We start from the raw sequence: 20,603 nt of genomic DNA, 5'->3' as shown, positions 1-20,603 counted from the left end.
TGTTAAGTGAACGAGTTGGAATCTGAACTCAGCTTCACTTTAAAACACTTGGGGCTTTTTGTTAATATTTCCATATTTATTTGACCATGGATTTTTTTTTTTTTGTAGTAAATGATACGCTTCACTTATAGCACAATAAAACTTATAGTTTCACTTATAGTTTAAGAAAAATATATATAATATTTTCCATTTTAGCCATGTTCAAGAGTATAATCCAGTGACGTTACTTATATTCACCATGTTGTACATTTTTCACCATTATTCTGGGATCCATTTTCAAATGTTTTTCATCACGCTAAACAAAGACTCAGCGTACATTAAGTATTAACTCCTCCCATGTCCCTCTTCCTGAGCCCCTGGTAAGCACTAATAAACTGTCTCTGTGCATTTGCTTATTCTAGATATTTCATGTAAGTGGGATCATACAATGTTTGTCCTTTCCTGTCTGACTTATTTTGCTCAGCATAATGTTTTCCAGGTTCATTCCTGTTATAGCATATATCAGAGCTTCATTTCTCTTTATGGCCAAGTAATATCCCATTCTATGTATATACCACATTTTGTTTATCCATTCCATTCTGTGATGGACACTTAGGTCCTGTCCACCTTTTGGCTATTGTGAATAGTGCTACAGTGAGCATTGGTGTACATGTACCTGAGTCCTTGTTAAAACATGCATTATTTTACTACCCATGCTGCCTCTTATAAAGTTCAAATAGTTTAAACACTCTTGTACTGGAGCAAAAATGAGAAGAAAATATCAACAGAGTGAAACAGCCTAGAAACAGACCCTAGCACAAATAAAAATATGTATTACATGGTAAAGGAAGCACCCTAAATCAATAGGAAGTGTTAGTTTGTGAATAGATAAAGCATTTGCCACTTAACCATTGAAAAAGCAGATTACAAAAAATTAATTCCAAATAGGTTAAATACTTTAACATAAAAAATCAGTCTCTTAAAAAAGTTAGAAGAAAATGGAAATTAATGGTCTCCAATCTCTGGATATGAAAGGCCTTTTTTTTCCTGGAAGAATTCACAGAGAAAAATAGCTTTAACTACACAAAAATTAAAAACTTACGTCAAAAACAAAAGGGAATTAAACAGGAAAAAGCAGCGAACTAGTAATATATTTAATATATAAAGAGTTATTTCAATTCAAAAAGAATAATCTCTGAAAAAGGTATAATAGTCCAATAAATGTTAATTGAAATAACTGTATTACTATGTTTTAGCTATCAAATGAACACAGATTTTCTCTATTGATAATATTTATTGCTTATGAGGATTAAAAAGTATTGACAGTTTAGTCTCAAGTATATGTGATTAAAGTTCTTTAAGAGAATGCCTCATAGCCTGCTTTCAGAAATCTGAAAATTCATGTAGAAGTGGTAGGCTATGTTAGAGCTGAAACGGAGATTGAGGAGGAGATTTCTAGGCAGAGAAGGCGGGGAAGGGCGCCCTGTCAAGAAACAGCACTGATGGTAAGGCTCAAAATGTAAAAGACATGTGACTATGGGACAAGGTGATGTTAACGCAGCTGAATTTAGAATTCATAATGGTAATGATCAGGAGATAAAGCTGCAAAGATAAGTAGGAGCCAGGGTTTTTTTAAGAATTCTACGCTCGAAGACAAATTAAACTTTACTCTGTATTCCCCAAGTGACTTTGAGAATCCCTACTCAAGCACCTAAACGCTTTTTTTTTTTTTGTGCTTCAAGTGGAAGTTTACAGATCAAGTCAGTCTCTCACACAAAAACTTATATACACCTTGCTACATATTCCTAGTTGCTCTCCCCCTAATGAGACAGCCCACTCTCTCCCTCCACTCTGTCTTTTTGTGTCCATTTCACCAGTTTCTAACCCCCTCTACCCTCTCATCTCCCCTCCAGGCAGGAGATGCCGACATAGTCTCAAGTGTCCACCTGTTCCAAGAAGCTCACTCCTCACCGGCATCCCTCTCCATCCCATTGTCCAGTCCAAACCCTGTCTGAAGAGTTGGATCAAGTGCCTAAACCCTTAATCACTGTGCTGGAATGTCTCTTATTAACTATGATTTCTGTAGGAGTTTAATGAAAATAAAGATCATTATCGGTTAGCATAGTCAGGGAAGACATCTTCAAGGAAAGGGAATCAAAGCCGGCACTTAAATCTTGGACAGGGTTTAGTTAAGGGAAGAAAATTAGTCCTGGCAGCGGGAAAAGCATATGCAAGAGAAAATCAGAGGGGTCAAGGAAAACCCAGTTGTTCAGTGAAACAACAAAAGAAGTGAACTCTTAAATTTATTGTTCTTCTCTGATCCACATAAGCCATAGGCTTGGTCTTTGGCCAGGATGTCCCCTGTTTAAGAACAGAGGAGACTGACTGCCGTAGTTGGTTTTGGTAGGCTTCAAAGGACCGTATATTGCATGTCTTCAATGTTGTTTGCACAGGATTTCAGGTTAAAACTTCATAATAATATAAAAGAAAACCTCCAGTTTCTTTGTTTATAGATAAAATTGCCTGGTCCTTCTTGAATATGCCCCCAGGAAGGCCATTCAGAGTTTGTGCAGACAGTAGGAACTGAATTAGTGTCAAGCTGAGCCGTGGTCATTTTGAGGTATTGCTTTTATGGAGTGCTGACATTGTTAAAAAATGCATTTGCTGTGACAAATGAAAAATGCACCATTTTCCCTAATAGGTGGATTATGGAAAAGCTTAGTAGCAGCAATGTGTTTATCCAAATATGATTCTGCTACTTGCTTTCACTTTTCTTGAACCTCTGTTCTGTTTTTTTCTCCCTGTCAACTTTTGTTGTAGTTTAGCCTTGGTGGCAATAGAACAGAATTTATATTTTAAAAGAAAGCCAGTTACAGGCATTGATTCATTGATGTATTTAGAGGCCAAGAAGTCTGTTTACAGTTTTTTCAAAGGATGCTTTTGAATTTTTTTTTTTGTTTTTTTTTTGAATAGTGTGATTAAAAAGTAGGTTCCAGAGTCATGAGAGCAACTACCCTCGTGGTGCAGGGGTTAAGTGCTATGGATGCTAACCGAGAGGTCGGCAGTTCGAATCCGCCAGGCGCTTCTTGGAAACTGTATCTGGCAGCTGTATTCTGTCCTATAGGGTTGTTATGAGTCGGAATTGACTCGACATCAGTGGGTTTGGTTTTTTGGAAACCCTGGTGGCGTAGTGGTTAAGTGCTATGGCTGCTAACCAAAGAGTCAGCAGTTCGAATCTGCCAGGCGCTCCTTGGAAATTCTATGGGGCAGTTCTACTCTGTCCTATAGGGTCGCTATGAGTCAGAATCAACTTGATGGCACTGGGTAGAGTCATGAGTATCACAGAAATAGAGTTTTATGATTGTGCTCCTCTGAATATAGAAGGATATATTAAATAATTTCCCTATTTGTAAGTTGTCTACTGTATTGTCTACCTTCAGACTTTACAATGTTTAAAGGAACCAGGTGTCAAGGCGTGTAGACTGTATGACTCTGCAGTGTTTTTCTTATGTAACCCTTAGACAAGAAGGAAGTAAAAGGAGGGAGGATGAGAAAAAGGGAGTGCAGTGTGTTCTCTCCAGTGATTGAGGTCGAGGCAGTGTGATGCAGTGAAAAGAATGCGTGTTTTTGTTTTTATTTGTGTTTTAATCTCTTGGCATCTTGCGAGTCTTGTGACCGTGGGCCCGTGAGCCAGCTTTTCTGGTGTTTACTTTCCTCACCATCAACGTGCTGCATTGAGGGAGTTTTTCCCTCACGTCTCAGGTCATTGCTAATGTAAAACTTTATATAAATCTTTTCAGAGAAATAAATTCTAAAATACGGATCATTTAATTCAACATAAAGTGGGAACAATAATAGATTGATTTTCGTATAGTTGAGAAAAGCTCATAGGAATATTGTGGGGGCTATATATGCCAAGTAAGATGCCTGGTGGTGCGGTGATTAAGACCTTGGCTGCTAACCAGAAGGTGGCCAGTTCAAATCCACCAGCTGCTCCTTAGAAACCCTATAGGGCAGTTCCACTCTGTCCTGTAGGGTCGCTATGGGTCGGAATTGACCCAGCGGCGACAGGCTGTGGTTTTATAATCCAAGTATTGTATCTTTTATAGTGCTTTTCTTTTTCCTATTACAATTTTCCAACTTATAGTGACCCTGTAGGGTCACTGTGAGTTGGAATCAACTTGACAGCAACGGGTTTTTTTATTCCAGTTTTATTAATTTATTAGCTCTGATTGTATCTACATTGTGTTCTGTGTTGCCATTGGCAAGATTGTATGTATGGACTTATATTTTATTTTGTTTTTCTCCTTTTCTAAGATAACAATAGCTCTAATTTTTTATATTCTTTTGACATTAGTCTTAATTTTTGTGGAGAAGGTGGGTTTATATAGCCAGAGCATGCAACTGACTTTTTTTTTCCCTAAAATTATAGTCTGTTTCCATTTCAGTTTTATCAACAGAAATTTAACTATGTCTTTAATAAGACAGTATTCTTGCTCTACAACCACATTTCCTGATTTATCTGGAGAGTAAAATTTGAATGCCTTTGATGTTGCTTTGAAAGCAATATTTTAAATTGTAACTATTGTTATTCAATGCTGAGTTACCATGGCAATAAAGAACATTCACTTGATTTAAACTTTTCAGAAAAATAAAATTTATATTCTATATGTCTCTAGTGGGTATGGATGTACTCTAAATCTGCCCTCTCTCATTTTTTGAAGCCATTTGTTTTTCTAATATTAGTGTACATATTTCTTTTCCCAAGTAAAATAAAATGTCAAATTTTGACAAACCATTAATTTCATTGAGTTCCTATGAGAAAAGCCCTTCTTTCTCTCTTTAAGTAATTTTGTAATTACATTGTAAATCACTTTTGAAGTAGCTGTAATGACATTCTAATTCTTTTGTTGTACTGGGGTTCTCTGGTGATAAACAGGCTTGCCCTTGAAGATAAGAATTTGTTTTATTCATAGCATGACAAATAATAGGTACATAATAAATGTTGATTGAGTTAGTGAATAATGAATAAAATATGATTTAATTGATAAGATTCCCTCTGCTCAAAATGTCAGTCTTATTCCCAGTTCTAAATTCTCCACAATTAGAGACTGTTGAGACAAGGAAATAGAGCAAGAAAATAAGCAAACATACTCACTTCAGCTAACACTAGGGATCATAAGGACTTCTTTGTTGTTTTGGGTTTTTTCTGTTTGTTTTTTAAAAACAAAACCTCCATGCTTCTTTTGCTGTTTATTACAAGCTTATCCAGGTAAAAACGGCCATTATTTTCTTCTGGACTTCAAGAATATACGTTTAGCAGTTATTTATTTGTAGTGTATGTATCTTTTGACTACACGTGCCTCCCCACTAGACTTTTAGCTCTTTGAGCACCTAGCTTGGGGCTTGACTTTTAGTACATGATCAATAAATGCTTTCTGAAAAAATAATTTTTTAGATGTACATTATTTTATGTGTATATGTTTACATAATAATACACTAATTGTCACAAGGCTGATTCCAACTCATGACAACCCCATGTGTGTCAGAACAGAACTGTGCTTTCATAGGGTTTTCAACAGCCGATTTTTTGGAAGTAGATCACCAGGCCTTCCTCCCAGGCATCTCTGGGTAGACTCAAACTTCCAACCTTTCTGTTAGCAAGCAAGCACATGAACCATTTGAATCATTCAGGGAAATATATGTAAATAGTACTTCCTAAGTGCTATAGGGAAAAATTAATGTTGTACCTTCTCTTTTAGAAAGCATGTGTGTGTATGTGTTTCTGCATCAGTGTTGTATCTTCCTCAGGAAGTGGGACAGTGGACAGCAGTACAAAAGCTGTAATGTGGGGAGTGTGGTCAACTACTCTTCATCCACACCCTACATCTACTCTTTTTAAAAATTACTATTTTTAGATAGCATTGTTAAAATTCATACAATCTAAGATATAGATTAAAAAAAATTGTTAAAATTCATACAATCTAAGATATAGATTAAATAAAAAGTGAACACCTTTTCCCTCCCCTTCTTTAATCTCAAATCCTTTACTCTTTGGTGTATAAGCTGATAGACTTCTTAGGTATATCGTAGATGAAGTTATTCATGCCTTAGAGAGATTAGAATGCTGTGGTGAATTTATTACTTGAGCCCTGTGGTTAAGAAGCACTTGGCTGCCAACCAAAAGGTTGGCAGTTCAAACCCACCAACTGCTCCTTAGGAGAAAGATCTAGCAGTCTGCTTACTTAAAGATTACAGCCTTGGAAACCCTATGGGGAAGTTCTACTCTGTCTTATAGGGTCACTATGAGTCGGAATCTACTCAACAGCAATGCATTTGGTTTTTGGTGATCAACTCCCTAAGTAATTTCCCAGGGAGACTTTCACCAAGATTTTTAGGCATACGTTATTGATGGGCATTCCAGAATACTTGAAAGGCTCTGAGATGTTTGTTTGGCTCAGAGTGACAAAGAGAGGCTATCATTGAATTGGGCTCCTTGAAGTTGTGGGGATGATTTCCCAGAGAGGCAGGGGCCAAGTGGTAGCACTTAAAGAGTCAGTGTGGATGTGATTACCATAATGGGAAGCGTGGCTGGAACAGTAATCAGAATGGATTGACCTGTAGAGTTCTTTGATTTTGACTAGTTGACCATGGTGTTCTTCTTAGTGCTAAAATAGATGGACAACTTAGTGAAGTCTTACTTGACTTATATACATTAAAAGAAAACTCTAGGATTAATGGTCTGAATCATCTCAATAGAGAATTACAGCCCTTCATCCAGTTTTCTGTCTTGAGCCAATTCATAGATTCTGAGCCCCTTTAATGATGGTATCCAGATCCCCTTGAATAATGACCCTTCTACATGTCAGAAATTTAACTGTAAAATCATTCTTTTAGCCTTTCCCAAAGGGACCTCAGCCATTTGCTTGTATTACTGTGCATTGGAGAAAGAGAAATATTCAACTTTTTGGGAACTGAACATTGTCTCTAAGCTGACGCTATTTTGAGGAATCAAAACATGACTACTGTAACACTGGGGGCTTATGGTTGATTCATAGAGTTTTGGCTTGAGTCTGTGTCACTATAGGTCCCATGGGTCCTTGAGTTTATCCCATGTTTTTTTGCCCAATTCCAGACTGCATGATTAGAATAAACATACTCAGAAATTCTCTTACCTGTATAATCTCCTTTTTCTCCCTTTTTTATTTTGTGTGTGTGTATAATTTACTCTTGATATTTTGCACTTTCAGGTAGAAAGGAGCCTTAAGCCATGTTTCATTTTGTTGCTAGTCTTAAATTTACTTCTTCACCTATACCAATATTCTTTGATTTCAGTAGTTAAACACCATTCTTTTATACTTGTATAAAAGCTGTTAAAAGGTAAGTGTTCACAGACTTCACCTCTAGCATATACCCCACAAACCAGAACATTGACTTTACCAGCTTAGTTCCTTCCCTCCAGTCCACCTTCTAAAGAAATGGGTGTCTTTGGGAATGATTACTGGGTTTTGTGATGCCCAGTCAAGAGGATGAGCAGAAAAGGACTAAATAGAGAAGCAGGAAAAGGGGGTTTTCATTGGAAGAGATTGAGTTTTATTAAAAAAAAAAAAAAAAAAAAGAAGAAGAACAGAGAATTGAGGGTAGGGACAAGGATAGGAGAAAAAAAGGAGAAATGAAAGAGGCACAGCTCCTTCCTAAGTTGAGACTTTCTGGGGAAAAGGCGGCCTTCCAACAGAGAATGCTAAGATAAACAGCCCGTGGGAGAAGAAGTGCTGGGACAGGTTAAAATGTGAACTTAGAATGTACTCTTTACTCACTCTTACCCATCTTCCCACCGATCAATGATTTTTGAGTAAGCCTGTAAAATTAGAATTGCTTTTTTTTTTTTTTTATTTTGATGAGTAGCTAATCTTTAACTTGACATTATACACAGAGAGGCCATCTGGATCCCAGTTATACTCAAGTTATATACACTTTCTCCTCACTTATTGATTATGTTGTTTTCTGACATTTCACATTTACGGCAATAGTAAAAAAAATCTTCTATCGGACTATTTTGCGCTTAACAACGTACGTCTGACACTAATGAATGCGGAGGTGCAAGGCAAGAGTAACGCTGAATTTGATGGTTAAGTTTGTGTGTATTTTGCTGGGCCATGATTCTCAGTGGCTTGGCAGTTATGTAATGATATAATTTGGCAGATATGTAAGGATGTATTCATCCTCCATTTTGTGATCTGATGTGCTCATCCTCTATTTTCACATAATGCTGATTTCGCATAACAACCTGGTCTTTGGAACCTAGCCATGTCGATAAGTGAGGAGAGGGCATATATTCTTTATCTTGGCTACCTGTTTTACCTTCTATACATTTTATGTGTTGAGCTGTCATTATTGGATATAGTTTTCATAAAATAATGAATAGTTTTTGAAGTAGATGATTTATCAGCAGCAAAGTTTTTGAGTGTTTTCACGTGAAATCATTTTGTCGACCAGAGTGTATAGCAAATATTGAAGAACATTTTGTTCAAGTTACATGTTCATCATCAACTTCCTTGAAAAAGAAAACGAAATTTAGTATTCACTGTTTTATTAAGCATAAACCTTTTTTTTTTTTTGGCTTATTGCTGTGGAACTGGTTTATTTCACCTTATAATAAGGGACAAAACCAGTATAACATGAGTGTTCAGGCAACTATGTATACTTATATTTAACCTCTATTTCCTATACATTTTTCATATCAACCTAAATTATAATTTTCTTTATTTCCACTCATCACACCACCTAAAGGCTTGATGACTTTGTGTATCTCATGAGTTGCACCCCAGGGCATGGCACAAGTGGCTGGTACACCAAGTGTTCAGCAGGGGCACTTGCTTATTTCTCCTGTTATCACCCCTGGCTGGATGGTGTTACTTGTCCTAAGTACATGTGCCTGAGATCCCTACATTTTAACAATAAGCATGTATACTTAGAGGGGAGGTGTTGGTTATAATATATCTGGAAAAGGTTTCAAAAAGAGATATATTATTGCTGATCTTTACTCCAACTTAACCACATACATGTGCATCAAATAGTAGATGAGACCACGGCAGAAACTAAGTTCAAAGTAGAGGCCTATCAAGCCGGCCTCTGCGACTATTGTAGACGCTCTTAAGTACAAAGTAAAGGCCTATCAAGTCTATCTGTTGCAGGTTGAGTTTGCCAGAAGCTGGCATGGGGAAGAAATTTGTGAATGTAAAATGCTTATTAGGGATCAATACCTGTTAAGGGAAGGGGGAATGAAGTGGGACTGGACAGAGGAAGAAGTTGAACAGCCATGTGCACCCAAGAAAGCCTCTGCCGACCAGGGAGGAACTCTCAGCCAGACTGTAGGGCTGTGTAGGACTGAACTGCTCCTCCCTTGCTCAGTCACTGAGTGTGAGCTTTTCTAGGAAAGGCATTACCTCTGCCAGACAACTGTCTGCAACTGGGCAGACCCTGAAAAAGCTGATAGTTGGAAGCTGCCTGCAGAGTGCACTCTCCACACCTGGGAAACAGGTCCTTCCATGAATGAAAATTGGGAGTGTGCTTCTATATATCAAGGGAGCCCTGGTGGTACAGTGATTAAAGTGCTCAATTGGTAACCAGAAGGTCTGCTGTTCAAACCCACTAGCCACTCCGTAGGAGAAAGATGTGGCAATCTGCTTCCATAAAGATTTACAGTCTTGGAAACGCTCTGGGGCAGTTCTACTCTGTCCTATAGGGTTGCTATGAGTTGAAATTGACTTGAAGGCAGTGGGTTTGGGTTTTGGTCTGTGTATCAGGGTCCCTGAGTGGTGCAGTGGTTAGCTCAGCTGCTAATTAAAGGGCTGGCAGTTCACATGCACACAGAGGCACCTTGGAAGAAAGCCTTGGTAATCTACTTCTGAAAAATCAGCCATTGAAAACCATATGGATTACAGTTCTACTCTGGCACATATGGGGTTGCCATAGGCCGGAACCGTCTCCATGGCAAATCGTTTGTTTTTCTTTTTTCTCTAGATCCCAAGCTTATTTTGCTAGTAATGTTTAATTAAAAGATGAAAATATGGGATAAATACTACGTGGATCAGGAAACCAGGACAGCAAGCATAAACTAGAACTGTCCCAGGCAAATCAAGAACGTATGGACACCCTATCCATCATTGGCTTTGACAAAATTCCCTCCCTTTCCCTAAGCATATGTTCCTTAAGAAGCTTAAAGTTGAAAGATGGCTTAAAGATCATTGAACTCATCTGACTCATTTGTCGGTTGATAATGGAGCCCTGGTGGCACAGTGGTTAAAGCACTCAACTGCAAACAGAAAGGTTGGTGGTTTGGTAATACCAGTGGCTCCGCAGGATGAAGATGTGGCAGTCTGCTTCCATACAGATTTACAGCTGTGGAAATCCAGTGAGGTCTCTGTGAGTCGGAATTGATGGCAATGGAATTGGTTGGTTTGGTGGGTCAGTTGAAAAAGGAATTAAGAATAGGGGCAAAAGGAGATCAAAGACTCATGCTTTCTGAAGACCAATTCAGTGTCCTTTCTGTTGTAACCTGTTGCTTTTAAGTATTACAAACTCTAACTAAATAAAGGTGTGTTCCTTTATCGAGCATACTTGTTTATAATACTTCTCATATTATGAGATAATCCTGTCTTTATGGCAAAAGAAATGTAAAATAATACCAACACCAATATATATGTTATGGCATAATCATCTGGTTGATTTTGTTTTAATACTAAGTTATAAGGGAAATGTCTAATTCCTTGCAAAATTTGTTCTATAATGTCCAATATTATGTTACATTATATTGGCCTTTTTTTGTTAACTAGGATTAAGTCTTTAATGGGGTTTAAGGATTTTGTTACAGTACTTTTTGAGAAAAAAATAAAACTGGCGTATTAAGTGTAATATGAGCATTAAGAGAATGAAGAAAAATTTTGTATCTATTAGTAAATGCAAAGAACCCCTCAGTTTTTGTTTTTTGTGGGGGGGACAATATTCTAACTCTTTAAAGAAGTTTTATCAAATTTTCTTTCTTTGCCCCGACAGTCTAATAATCAAATTAGTTAAAATATTCATTTTTCATATAGGGACTACGTTGTTGTTGTAATTAGCTGCCGTTGAGTTGGTTTTGACTCGTAATGATCCTACGTACAACAGAATGAAACACTGCCTGGCCCTGTGCCGTCCTCACAATCGTTGTTATACTTGAGCCTATTGTTGCAGCCACTGTGTCAGTCCATCTGATTGAGGGTCTTTCTCTTTTTCAGTGACCCTCTACTTTACCAAACATGATGTCCTTCTCTAGGGACTTGTCCCTCCTGATAACTTATCCGAAGTATGGGAGACAAACCTCACCATCCTTGCTTCTTAGCATTCTGGCTGTACTTCTTCCAAGACAGTTTTGTTCACTCCTCTGGGAGTCCATGATATATTCATTATTCTTTGCCAACACCATAATTCAAAGGCGTCAATTGTTGGATACAGTGGGGAGGCAGATATGGGGAGGGAGGATTGCCAGGAAGCAAGCAATGATTTGGAGTTGGTAAGACCTTGACAGTATCCCTCCAGTAAAGAAAGCACTTCCTTAGGTTGTTGTCGAGGCCACTATTTAGGTGGGGTGATCACATCTCGAGATACAAAGGACTTTTAGTTATAAAAGAGTAGCATTTGTCAGCATTGCTTTTTTCCCCCCATTTATTTTCTTTTGTTCCTCTTTCCTTTCCTCTTTATCTTTCTTTTTTCTCTCATTCTCTGTGTCTCTCTTCTCTCCCTCCCTCCTTCCATCTTTTCCTTCCTGCTTTCCTGCTTCCTACCTTCCTCCTTTCTTCTTTTGTGTTTCTAGGGAGAAAATTTTATTTTCTTCTCATCCCAAGAATATATCTATATGCTAATTTTTTGTAGTTATGCAATTTTTTTTTTTAAATCATAAAAGATTCTTATTAAGCCAAGACAAAGACAGTCATTCAAATGAGGGAGTCTCAGCATTTGCTCAGTACAGAGGCCTAAGGAATCCACTGAATCACAGTCATTGTGTCTACCATATACTATAGAGGACAAAGAAAATCATCACAGAATCATGATTGGTAGCAGGTCAATTTGTCACTGTCATAGGTGGGACTGTATATTTGGGGAAGGGACCATGACTAGAATATGTACATAATTACAGGTTAAAAAAGGTTACAGGTTTGGTTTTAGGTTTTTAATTACCTGGCTATGTGGTAGCTGGGGTAGTTATGCAGATTCTTACTGCATTTGGTATACTTCCATTATTTGGGAGAATTATATACACTGACCATTTTCCAGAAAGGGAAAAATAAAGAAAGAACTTACATCATAGTAAATGTACCAAAAAAAAAAAAAAAAAAAACCCTTGAATTATAACTAGAAAGAATATTTTATTTTTCTCATCTTTATTTTTAAATAATGAAGCATATTTTCTCACATTGAGTGTCCAAAGAACCCAAATTAATGTAATCGTGCTTAGTATGTCATCCAGGTCTGGTAGCCTCAGAATCATTTTTTTGATTGAATGAGAGAATGGAAAAGCGGGTAAAAGTCTCCAAAATCTTGAGATAATTAAGATATCTCTCCTACTGGTGGAAAATCATGTTCAGACGTTACCACATGAGTCAGCTCATGGCAATGTCACATTGCAAAAAATCCTTTGGTTCTTTTCAGTAGTTTTAATAACTTGTTCTAAGAAGCCTTGTGAAAGGACTGAGCTCTAGTATTTGGATAACTGGGCCATTTACTTAAGAAATATTAGCCAGCTTAAAAGTTCTGCATATAAGTCTGGGTCTACTGAGAAAGCACAAGGTCATCTGGTTTGATATTTTGCTGCAAGAGAAGAGGTAACATTTTAAAATTTTTGTTACTTAACAAAGGGAACATCAATTTACTTTTAGGTATTTTTTTCCAACACAAGATAAAGAATGAGATGCTACATAAATATTTGAGTGGCACAAATGGTTTGCTCTCAGCTACTAGGCTAAAGGTTGGCATTTTGAACCCACCCAGAAGTGCCTGGGAAGAAAAGTCTGGCAATTTGCTTCCGTAAAGATTACAGCCAAAAAAAAAAAAAAACCCTATGGAGCAGTTCTGTTCTGTAAGAGGTAAGGTCACCGTGAGTTGGAATTGACTCAATGGCAATGGGTTTAGGTAGAAATCTAAACAGAGACTAATGTAAAAATTATAAATAATTTTCATTTGCTTGGATTTTTCTATGGATACATTTTATTTATTTTTTATTCCCATAAAGAAAAAGTAATCAATATACTTTAACGTGGTGGAATTAGTTGTTCACATTTATGAAGTTACGGATATAAGGATAAAAATGTAAACCTAACAAAGACATAATTTAAAAGTTCTGCATATACTTTCTGTTTGTTTTTATATGAACTTTTTATTTCTTGACAGTCACGACAGCTTGGTATTCTCTGCTTTTACGATGTTGTGCTTCTGATTAAAGGATGCTTCAGATGTAGGAGTATTAGTTATAGATTTCTTAGTTCTAGTAGCCTTAGAAGTGTTATAAGTGATCTGTTTTATGTGGCTTTTGCTGATTTTTTTAAATCTTTTGACTATAGTGAGATTTTCTTCCAGCTTTACAGTCAAATGTCCTTTGTGATTATATGACCAGGAAAAAAAGCTATCACTGAGAAATCGATGCATTATGTAATGATTGCATTAAAAATTCTGATTTTTTGTTTGCTTTTAAACAAGCTTATTCAGTTAAAACTTTATACTTTTTGTACCAATGAATATCATATCCAATATACACATTTGATCAAAAAATTCTTTACTTGATATGTAAAGTTATTGTTTACTATTGGGTTTTGGTTTTATTTTTCAAGACCATTGCTGGAAAAAGGCCTAAATGGGGAAAAAAAACCTTGAAAAAGGATAAACCCTAAAAAAAAAAAAAAAAAAGGAAAAACACTGCAAATCACTAGTATATGATGAGATGCTACATACAGTGGGAAGAAGAATGGAAAGCAAGGGCCGTATACCATCAGATGAACTTACTAAGCATTTCATTGGAAAAATGTTTACCTTGTTGATTAAAATTAACAGTATGCCCGTCAATAATATGATTTTTTTTTTTTAATATGAGCTCAAATTAAAGACTCTATAAACCTCACTGCCATCAAGCCGATTCCGACTCATAGCGATGCTATAGGTATTAAAAGACTAGAGGTACTTAAAGGAGAAAAGTAAATGGTACTTTTTTGAATCTGTGAACTCCAGAATATAGCCATCTCTATTTCTGGATCTTCTTAGTTCCACCCCAGGTGTATTGTAAGAACTGTGAGTGTTGGTGAAAACAAAATTTAGAATATGCCAAAATCAAACCTGCTGCCATTGAGTCAATTTTAACTCATAGTGGCTTGGTAGGAGAGAATAGAACTGCTCCATAAAGCTTCCAAGGCTGTAATCTTTGTGGAAGCTTCTTGCCACATCTTTCTCCCAGGGAGTGACAGGTGGGTCTAAACTGCTGACCCGTTGCTTTGCAGCCAAGTGCTTACCCACTGCACTACGAGGACTCCTTTTTAAAAAAAGGTAAAATGGAGGGCAGTTAAGAATCTTTGATTCAGTGTTTTTTTTTAATAAGTATGAAAATAAGTAAAATCCACATCCTGTTTCTCAGTCATGCATTGCAACCATGGTGCTCACAAATGATTTAACATACAGTAACTGGAAAAATGAGGATTGTCATCAAGTAGATTTCCAGTAAAACATGGAAATTGCTCACCTTCAGTTAGTGATGAAATTCTTGCAGCCCGGAGTTTTATCTTTGCAACCTGTCTTATCCTGGTAGTGTGATTCTGTTGCAGCTGAGTGTGGGCTCCCTTGCTTTTCGAGGTTGGTATATGCCCAGTTGTTTTCTTTAAGAGTTGGCAAACAGTTTTCTGTATCCAATACAAATGGAAACTGATGCTATAATGTGAACAAATATTTAGCACCTGAATATGTTATCAGGTAAAATTCTGTATCCCAGGGGTACCATACCCATTTACTAGAAGGAGAGGGAGGGAGTGCATAGACAAATACATATAAAGACATAATGTGATAAATTTTGTGAAAGTGCAAGTGTAGAGTATACTAGGTGAATACAGTAGGACCACCTATTCCAGATTGGTAGGTGAAGGAGGAAAGAGTAATGAGAGAGGAATCAAGGAAGCCTTCTCATAGGCCTGACTCTAGAGGTAATCAACATCTAACCCTGGAAATATAGGATCGTTACTAGAGTGGTAGATTGCTCTGTACAGTAGAGATAGCTATGCTGTATACGTATATCCAGGAGAGAACTGAGGGTCCTTCCTCCCTCTGACGCCCCCACCTTCTTCCCCTTTCATTTCCCCCCTGTCCTTTAGGCCAGCTTTTCTCCCTCCCTTCTTACCTTCATTATGGATCTCATTTGCACAGAATGTAATTAATCACCTTGTTATTCATGGTCTACTGTCATCATGGGACTCTTCGTGGCCCTCATTCATTTATTCGCTTATTTATAATACTATAAGTAATACATAGGAAACTTAACAATTACTTACACCTACCTTTTTGCTTCTCTCCCATTTCATTCCTAACGCCTTCCAAAAGGTAATCATTATGGAGAGTTATATGTATTGTTCTTTTTTTCCCATTTATTTACTTTGTTTTATGTATAACATACCTAAACAATGCATTTCTTAATTTAGTTGCTTTTTAACTGAATAAAATAATATTTTGCTCTATGTTATATACTGTTTTTTTTTTTCCTGTTACACATTATATTAATACGATCACCATGTTTCTATGTGTAACTGAAGTCATTCAGTTCCATTTCAGTGTAATATTTCAGATAGTTTCCATTTATGTTGTTATGTACAGTGCTGCTAGGAACACCCTCTTACTTGCTTCATAAGATATATGTCAAAGTTCCTGTAGGGTTTATGCCTGGGAATAGAAATGTTGAGTCATAGGGTATGCAAAGATTAAACTTAAAAGGTAATTCCAGTTTGTTTTCCAAAGCTAATGTACCAATTTGTACTCCCACCAACAATGTAGAGCTTATATTGATCCACATCCTAACACTTGATCTTCTCAGACTAATTTCTGTTAGTTGAATGACACCTAATGTAAATCCTATGTAATTGTGTGAAGTTTTCATTTTGCATTTCCCAGATTACTAATGAGGTTGTGCACCTCTTCGTATGTTTATTGGTTATACATGTTTAACCTTTCAATTATAAGATCCTGAGTTTATACTAATGAATATTTGGTATTTTCGTATTTGCAGAATTTGGATTTTTTTTTTACTAGAAAAAGATATATACAAAATGGTGGATAAATTTATAATAAAGATATGCAGTCAATATGGTTAATGAAATAAAATAATAGGTAAAAATTCTACATTGAAATTATTTTCATGACTTATTTTTCCACAGCTTGATGTTTATTTTTCTTTTGACAGAACGATTCCGAGATTTACTACTTCCTTCACCTAGTCAAGACTCTGAAATTCTGCCCTTCATTCAATCTAGGAATTATCCCAAGTAAGCAATAGGAGTTCACTTAGTATTCAGAAGGGAACAGGCATTGTGCAGGGAGAGATCAAGGAGGGCAAAGACAAAATTTATTCATTGTTAGAATTTCAGAAAAAGCTTGAACAACTTAACTTAACCAACAGGGGCATCTCCTGCAAAAAAAAAAAAAAAACGTTTCGTACTCTTCATATCTGGTTTCATGCTTTCTTTAAATCCATTAATTAATTCATATTGTGATAAGTGCTCTTTAAAATGACCACATGCTACTGTATTTTTATGCAAATAACATGCACCTTCTACATTTGTTTGCCAACCGCCCCCTCCCCCCACAAGTTATTTACATAAGCTCTGCTATGCCAATTTTTTTTACGTGTTGGTATAATAAAAAATTCACATAGCACACTTAGGAATAGGGGGGCAGGCACATAGAAGGCATGCATTATTTGTGTAAAAATACAGTAGGTAAGATGTTAATGATTTTTATATATTCTTCTTTACCATGTCGATACGGGGGAGGGGGGCACAAACCCTTCTGACTCTTTGGTAACTGGGATAGACCTTTCCTTCTCTTAGTGCCACAAGCGATTGAAAGAATATACCTTTATTGTCCCAGTGGATAAGAACATACCAGGCTTTTATTTTGTGTCTCCTCGACAGCACTGGGTTTTCCCTAAAGATTGATGCTGGTATATCGATCCTTTCTGTGGAATCTTGTGAATCTTTGCTTTATGAGTGTCTGATTGTCTTTATTGACTAGTATGCAAGAAGCTGGAGAATGAATAAACTAATACTGATATTGAAAAGGAAGGTTACTATGATAAAGAATTAGACCTTGGTTTGCATGTATTTCTTCAAAACTAACCATTATGTTAAATGAGTCATTCTTTGATTGGTTTGTCAAATGTATTGAAATAATTGAACTTAATTTTCTGAGATTAATTTTTGTTTTAATATTAGTGTCTCAGTTATCTAGTGCTACTATAATAGAAACACCACAAGTGGATGGTTTTAACAAACAAATTTATTTTCTCACAGTTCAGGAGTCTAGAACTCTGAATTCAGGGCACCAGCTCTAGAGTCTAGAGGACCTTGTCTCTTCAGCTTCTGTTTCCTGGTTCCTTGGCGATCTCCATATGACTTGGCATCTATATTCCCCCACCTTTGTTTGCTTAATCTGCTCCTTTTGTCTTGTAAGCAATTGGCTCAAGACACACCCGGCACTTATCCTTCCTCATTAACATAACAAAGACAACCCATTCTCAGTTGGAATTATAGCCACAGTCACAGAAATTAGGATTTACAATACATGTTTTGGGGAGATACAATTCAATACTATATAGCACTTAGCTTTGATAATACTTAACTCTGATGGCAATACATAGATACAAAGCTCTAATTATATTGCCTGTTCTTGTTTCAGGTATTCTTGTTGTTAGGTGCCATCCAGTTAGTTTCGACTCACAGTGACCCTATGTACAACAGAACGAAACACTTATCAGTCCTGTGCCATCCTCACAATCATTGTAATGTTTGAGCCCATTGTTGCAGCCACTGTTTCAATCCATCTCATTGAGGGTCTTCTTCTTTTTCACTGACCCTCTATCTTACCAAGCATGATGCCCTTCTCTAGGGACAGATATTAATCCGGTTTAAATCTTTAGTAACAACCTTCTGATGTCTTACAACACACGCAGAAGTATATATGCACCTGTACACCCTCACATGCATACATTGCCCTTCAGGTTCATGCTGACAGGGAGCATGGATATGCCCGAAGAGATTGGTGCATGACTCTTAGTATTTTTGCCCACAGCTGTTGTTTACAGAGGCCAATGATGCCTGCATTTCTGCCTCTTAGGCTTACTGTCTGCCTGAAGCCTTTGCTTCAAAAGGAGACCCACAGTGGTTTCTCAGCTGGTAATCTGTTTACAGCTACTTCCTAAATTTCCTGACTTGTGTTGATTTACATTCTTCCTTCTTCATCTAAGATTACGTTTTTTGATGGTGATGTGACCCTTTCCAATCTTTAAGAGAAATAGCACGTGATAATCATTCTTCAGTGTCTAACTGGAGGTGCAAATTTTTTTTTGACACCTGTGAATTAAAAGGAATCCCTGGTGGCGTAGTGGTTAAGTGCTACGGCTGCAAACCAAAGGGTCAGCAGTTTGAATCTGCCAGGTGCTCCTTGGAAACTCTATGGGGCAGTTCTACTCTGTCCTTTAGGGTCACTATGAGTCAGAATCAACTTGACAGCACTGGGTTTGGTTTTGGTTGGTGAATTAAAAGAAAAAAGGGTGTCATTGATAATACCACACAACGTATTATAGCAGTTAAGCCTGAAGCAGACTGTCTTACTAACTGACTCTATGGCCTGGAACAACATAACACTGCTGTGCCTCAGTTACCACTTGTGTTAAAGGGGAATAATAAGAATACGTATCATTCTGAGAATTGTTGTGAGATAAAATGAAGTAATAAAAAATATTTAGAACTATGCTTGGCGCATAGTAAATACTCCATTTTAGCTGCTAGTATTTATTGGAGCCTTGGTGGCACAGTGGTTAAGAGCTTGGCTGCTAACCAAAAGGTCAGCAGTTCAAATCCAACAGTTACTCCTTGGAATCCCTGTGGGGCAGTTCTGCCCTGTCCTATAGGGCCTCTATAAGCTGGAATCGACTTGGGTATTATTATTATTCATTTAAAATTGAGTGTAGAATTAATGAAAGTTGCAAGTTTCTGAACTCCTTAGGAAAATAGATTGTTCATTGATCTGGAAGGATAGCACTTATATCAGGATACTTTTGTCAACTTGCCCCTATTAATATCTAGGGAAGTATTATTTACTCAGTATTTCTAACTTATTGTTAGATGTTAATGTGAGGCACTGCTTTGATGATCACTCAATATCTTTATGTGCTGCAGCTTTCCAAACTATCAAATGGGATCATATTTAAAAGCTAATGAAAGATTTTGGAATCTGAATGATATTTATATAACCAATTCTGGATCATATACAGTTTACTTAAATTATGGAATATTAAGTACTTCCATCTTCCTATTACTCATTTAATGTCTAGTTTGGCAGCAGAATTTAGGAGCTGAGAGTGAGAGAGACAGAATAATAAAAACCTGTGTATTTGTGCTGTGCTTTAGGAGTATTGATTTAGGCCAGGGAAGGGTGAAGGGCCAGAGACTCTGGCCATGTAAAGAAGGTATTGGGGTAGGAATGGAGGGAGTTGTGGTAAAAGCAAATTAATAAATATGAGTGAATAGGAATTTGTGGGTATCAAGACCCAATTTAAAATAATTTTGTATTATCCATGGTTTTATTTACAATGATGCTTTGTTTGTTATTGTAGATAATTGAAAGCAAATGCATTTGTAATTTTGTGACACAGAAAAACTTCCAAAAACCTGAACATTTAGTCTAACAATTGGAATTTGTTTATTTTGTTCACAATCTATTATATGTATATACATTGAGATTTTTCCCTCATTGGCCTGGTTGTTTGGCTCATTCATTAGATACAGACTATTAGTGAGAGACATGTTTCCAAAACTAAAATAAAGGAGAAAAAGCAAGTTGATTGTCCTATTGCATGTAGCGTCTCAGTAATATTGACAGAGTGTGACATAGCCCGCCAGCCATCTTTAAGTCTGACTCACTGCACATTGGTTCATGTAGTCTGATTAATGCACTGTGGTAATTTAGAATTTTGGCTGGGTCTTGAGTGTCCCTATAATTCTAAAAATCTTGTTAGCAAGGGAAACCTAACAAATAATGAAATATGGAAAAGTGTGAAAGTTTGTCTTTATCTGGGGGAAACATCCATGAAGAAGAAAATGACTGTCCAGTTTCTGAAATGTGTATGGGTTCGTGTGTGTGTTTGAGTTACCTGTCTGAGGCTGGAGGATAGTGATCTAAAAATAGTAATGTTCATTAATCATACTGTTACATCCAGGAACTTGCATTTAGACCCGTTGCCGAAGCCAGGTACATCTACTGTCATCAGAATGTAATTACAAAGACTGCTCCATGAAAATTCTCAGAGCATAAATACGTGTAACAGTTGTCAGAAAGAGAAACAG

At 36.8% G+C, this 20,603-nt stretch overlaps 1 protein-coding gene across 1 annotated transcript in view; it reads left to right on the top strand.

The window, feature by feature from the left end:
* Positions 1 to 20,603, top strand: part of NOX4 (NADPH oxidase 4) — a 178,907-nt gene that overhangs the window by 123,421 nt on the left and 34,883 nt on the right. The window contains exon 12 of the mRNA XM_003418556.4: positions 16,442 to 16,523. Coding sequence (XP_003418604.2) covers positions 16,442 to 16,523 — 82 coding nt within the window. The remainder of the gene's footprint in view (positions 1 to 16,441; positions 16,524 to 20,603) is intronic.

The sequence above is a fragment of the Loxodonta africana genome, chromosome 7 (assembly GCF_030014295.1).
Source record: "Loxodonta africana isolate mLoxAfr1 chromosome 7, mLoxAfr1.hap2, whole genome shotgun sequence".
Taxonomy (NCBI): Eukaryota; Metazoa; Chordata; class Mammalia; order Proboscidea; family Elephantidae; genus Loxodonta; species Loxodonta africana.
Note: the sequence above shows the minus strand (reverse complement) of the source record. Positions and strands in the feature narration are given on the sequence as shown.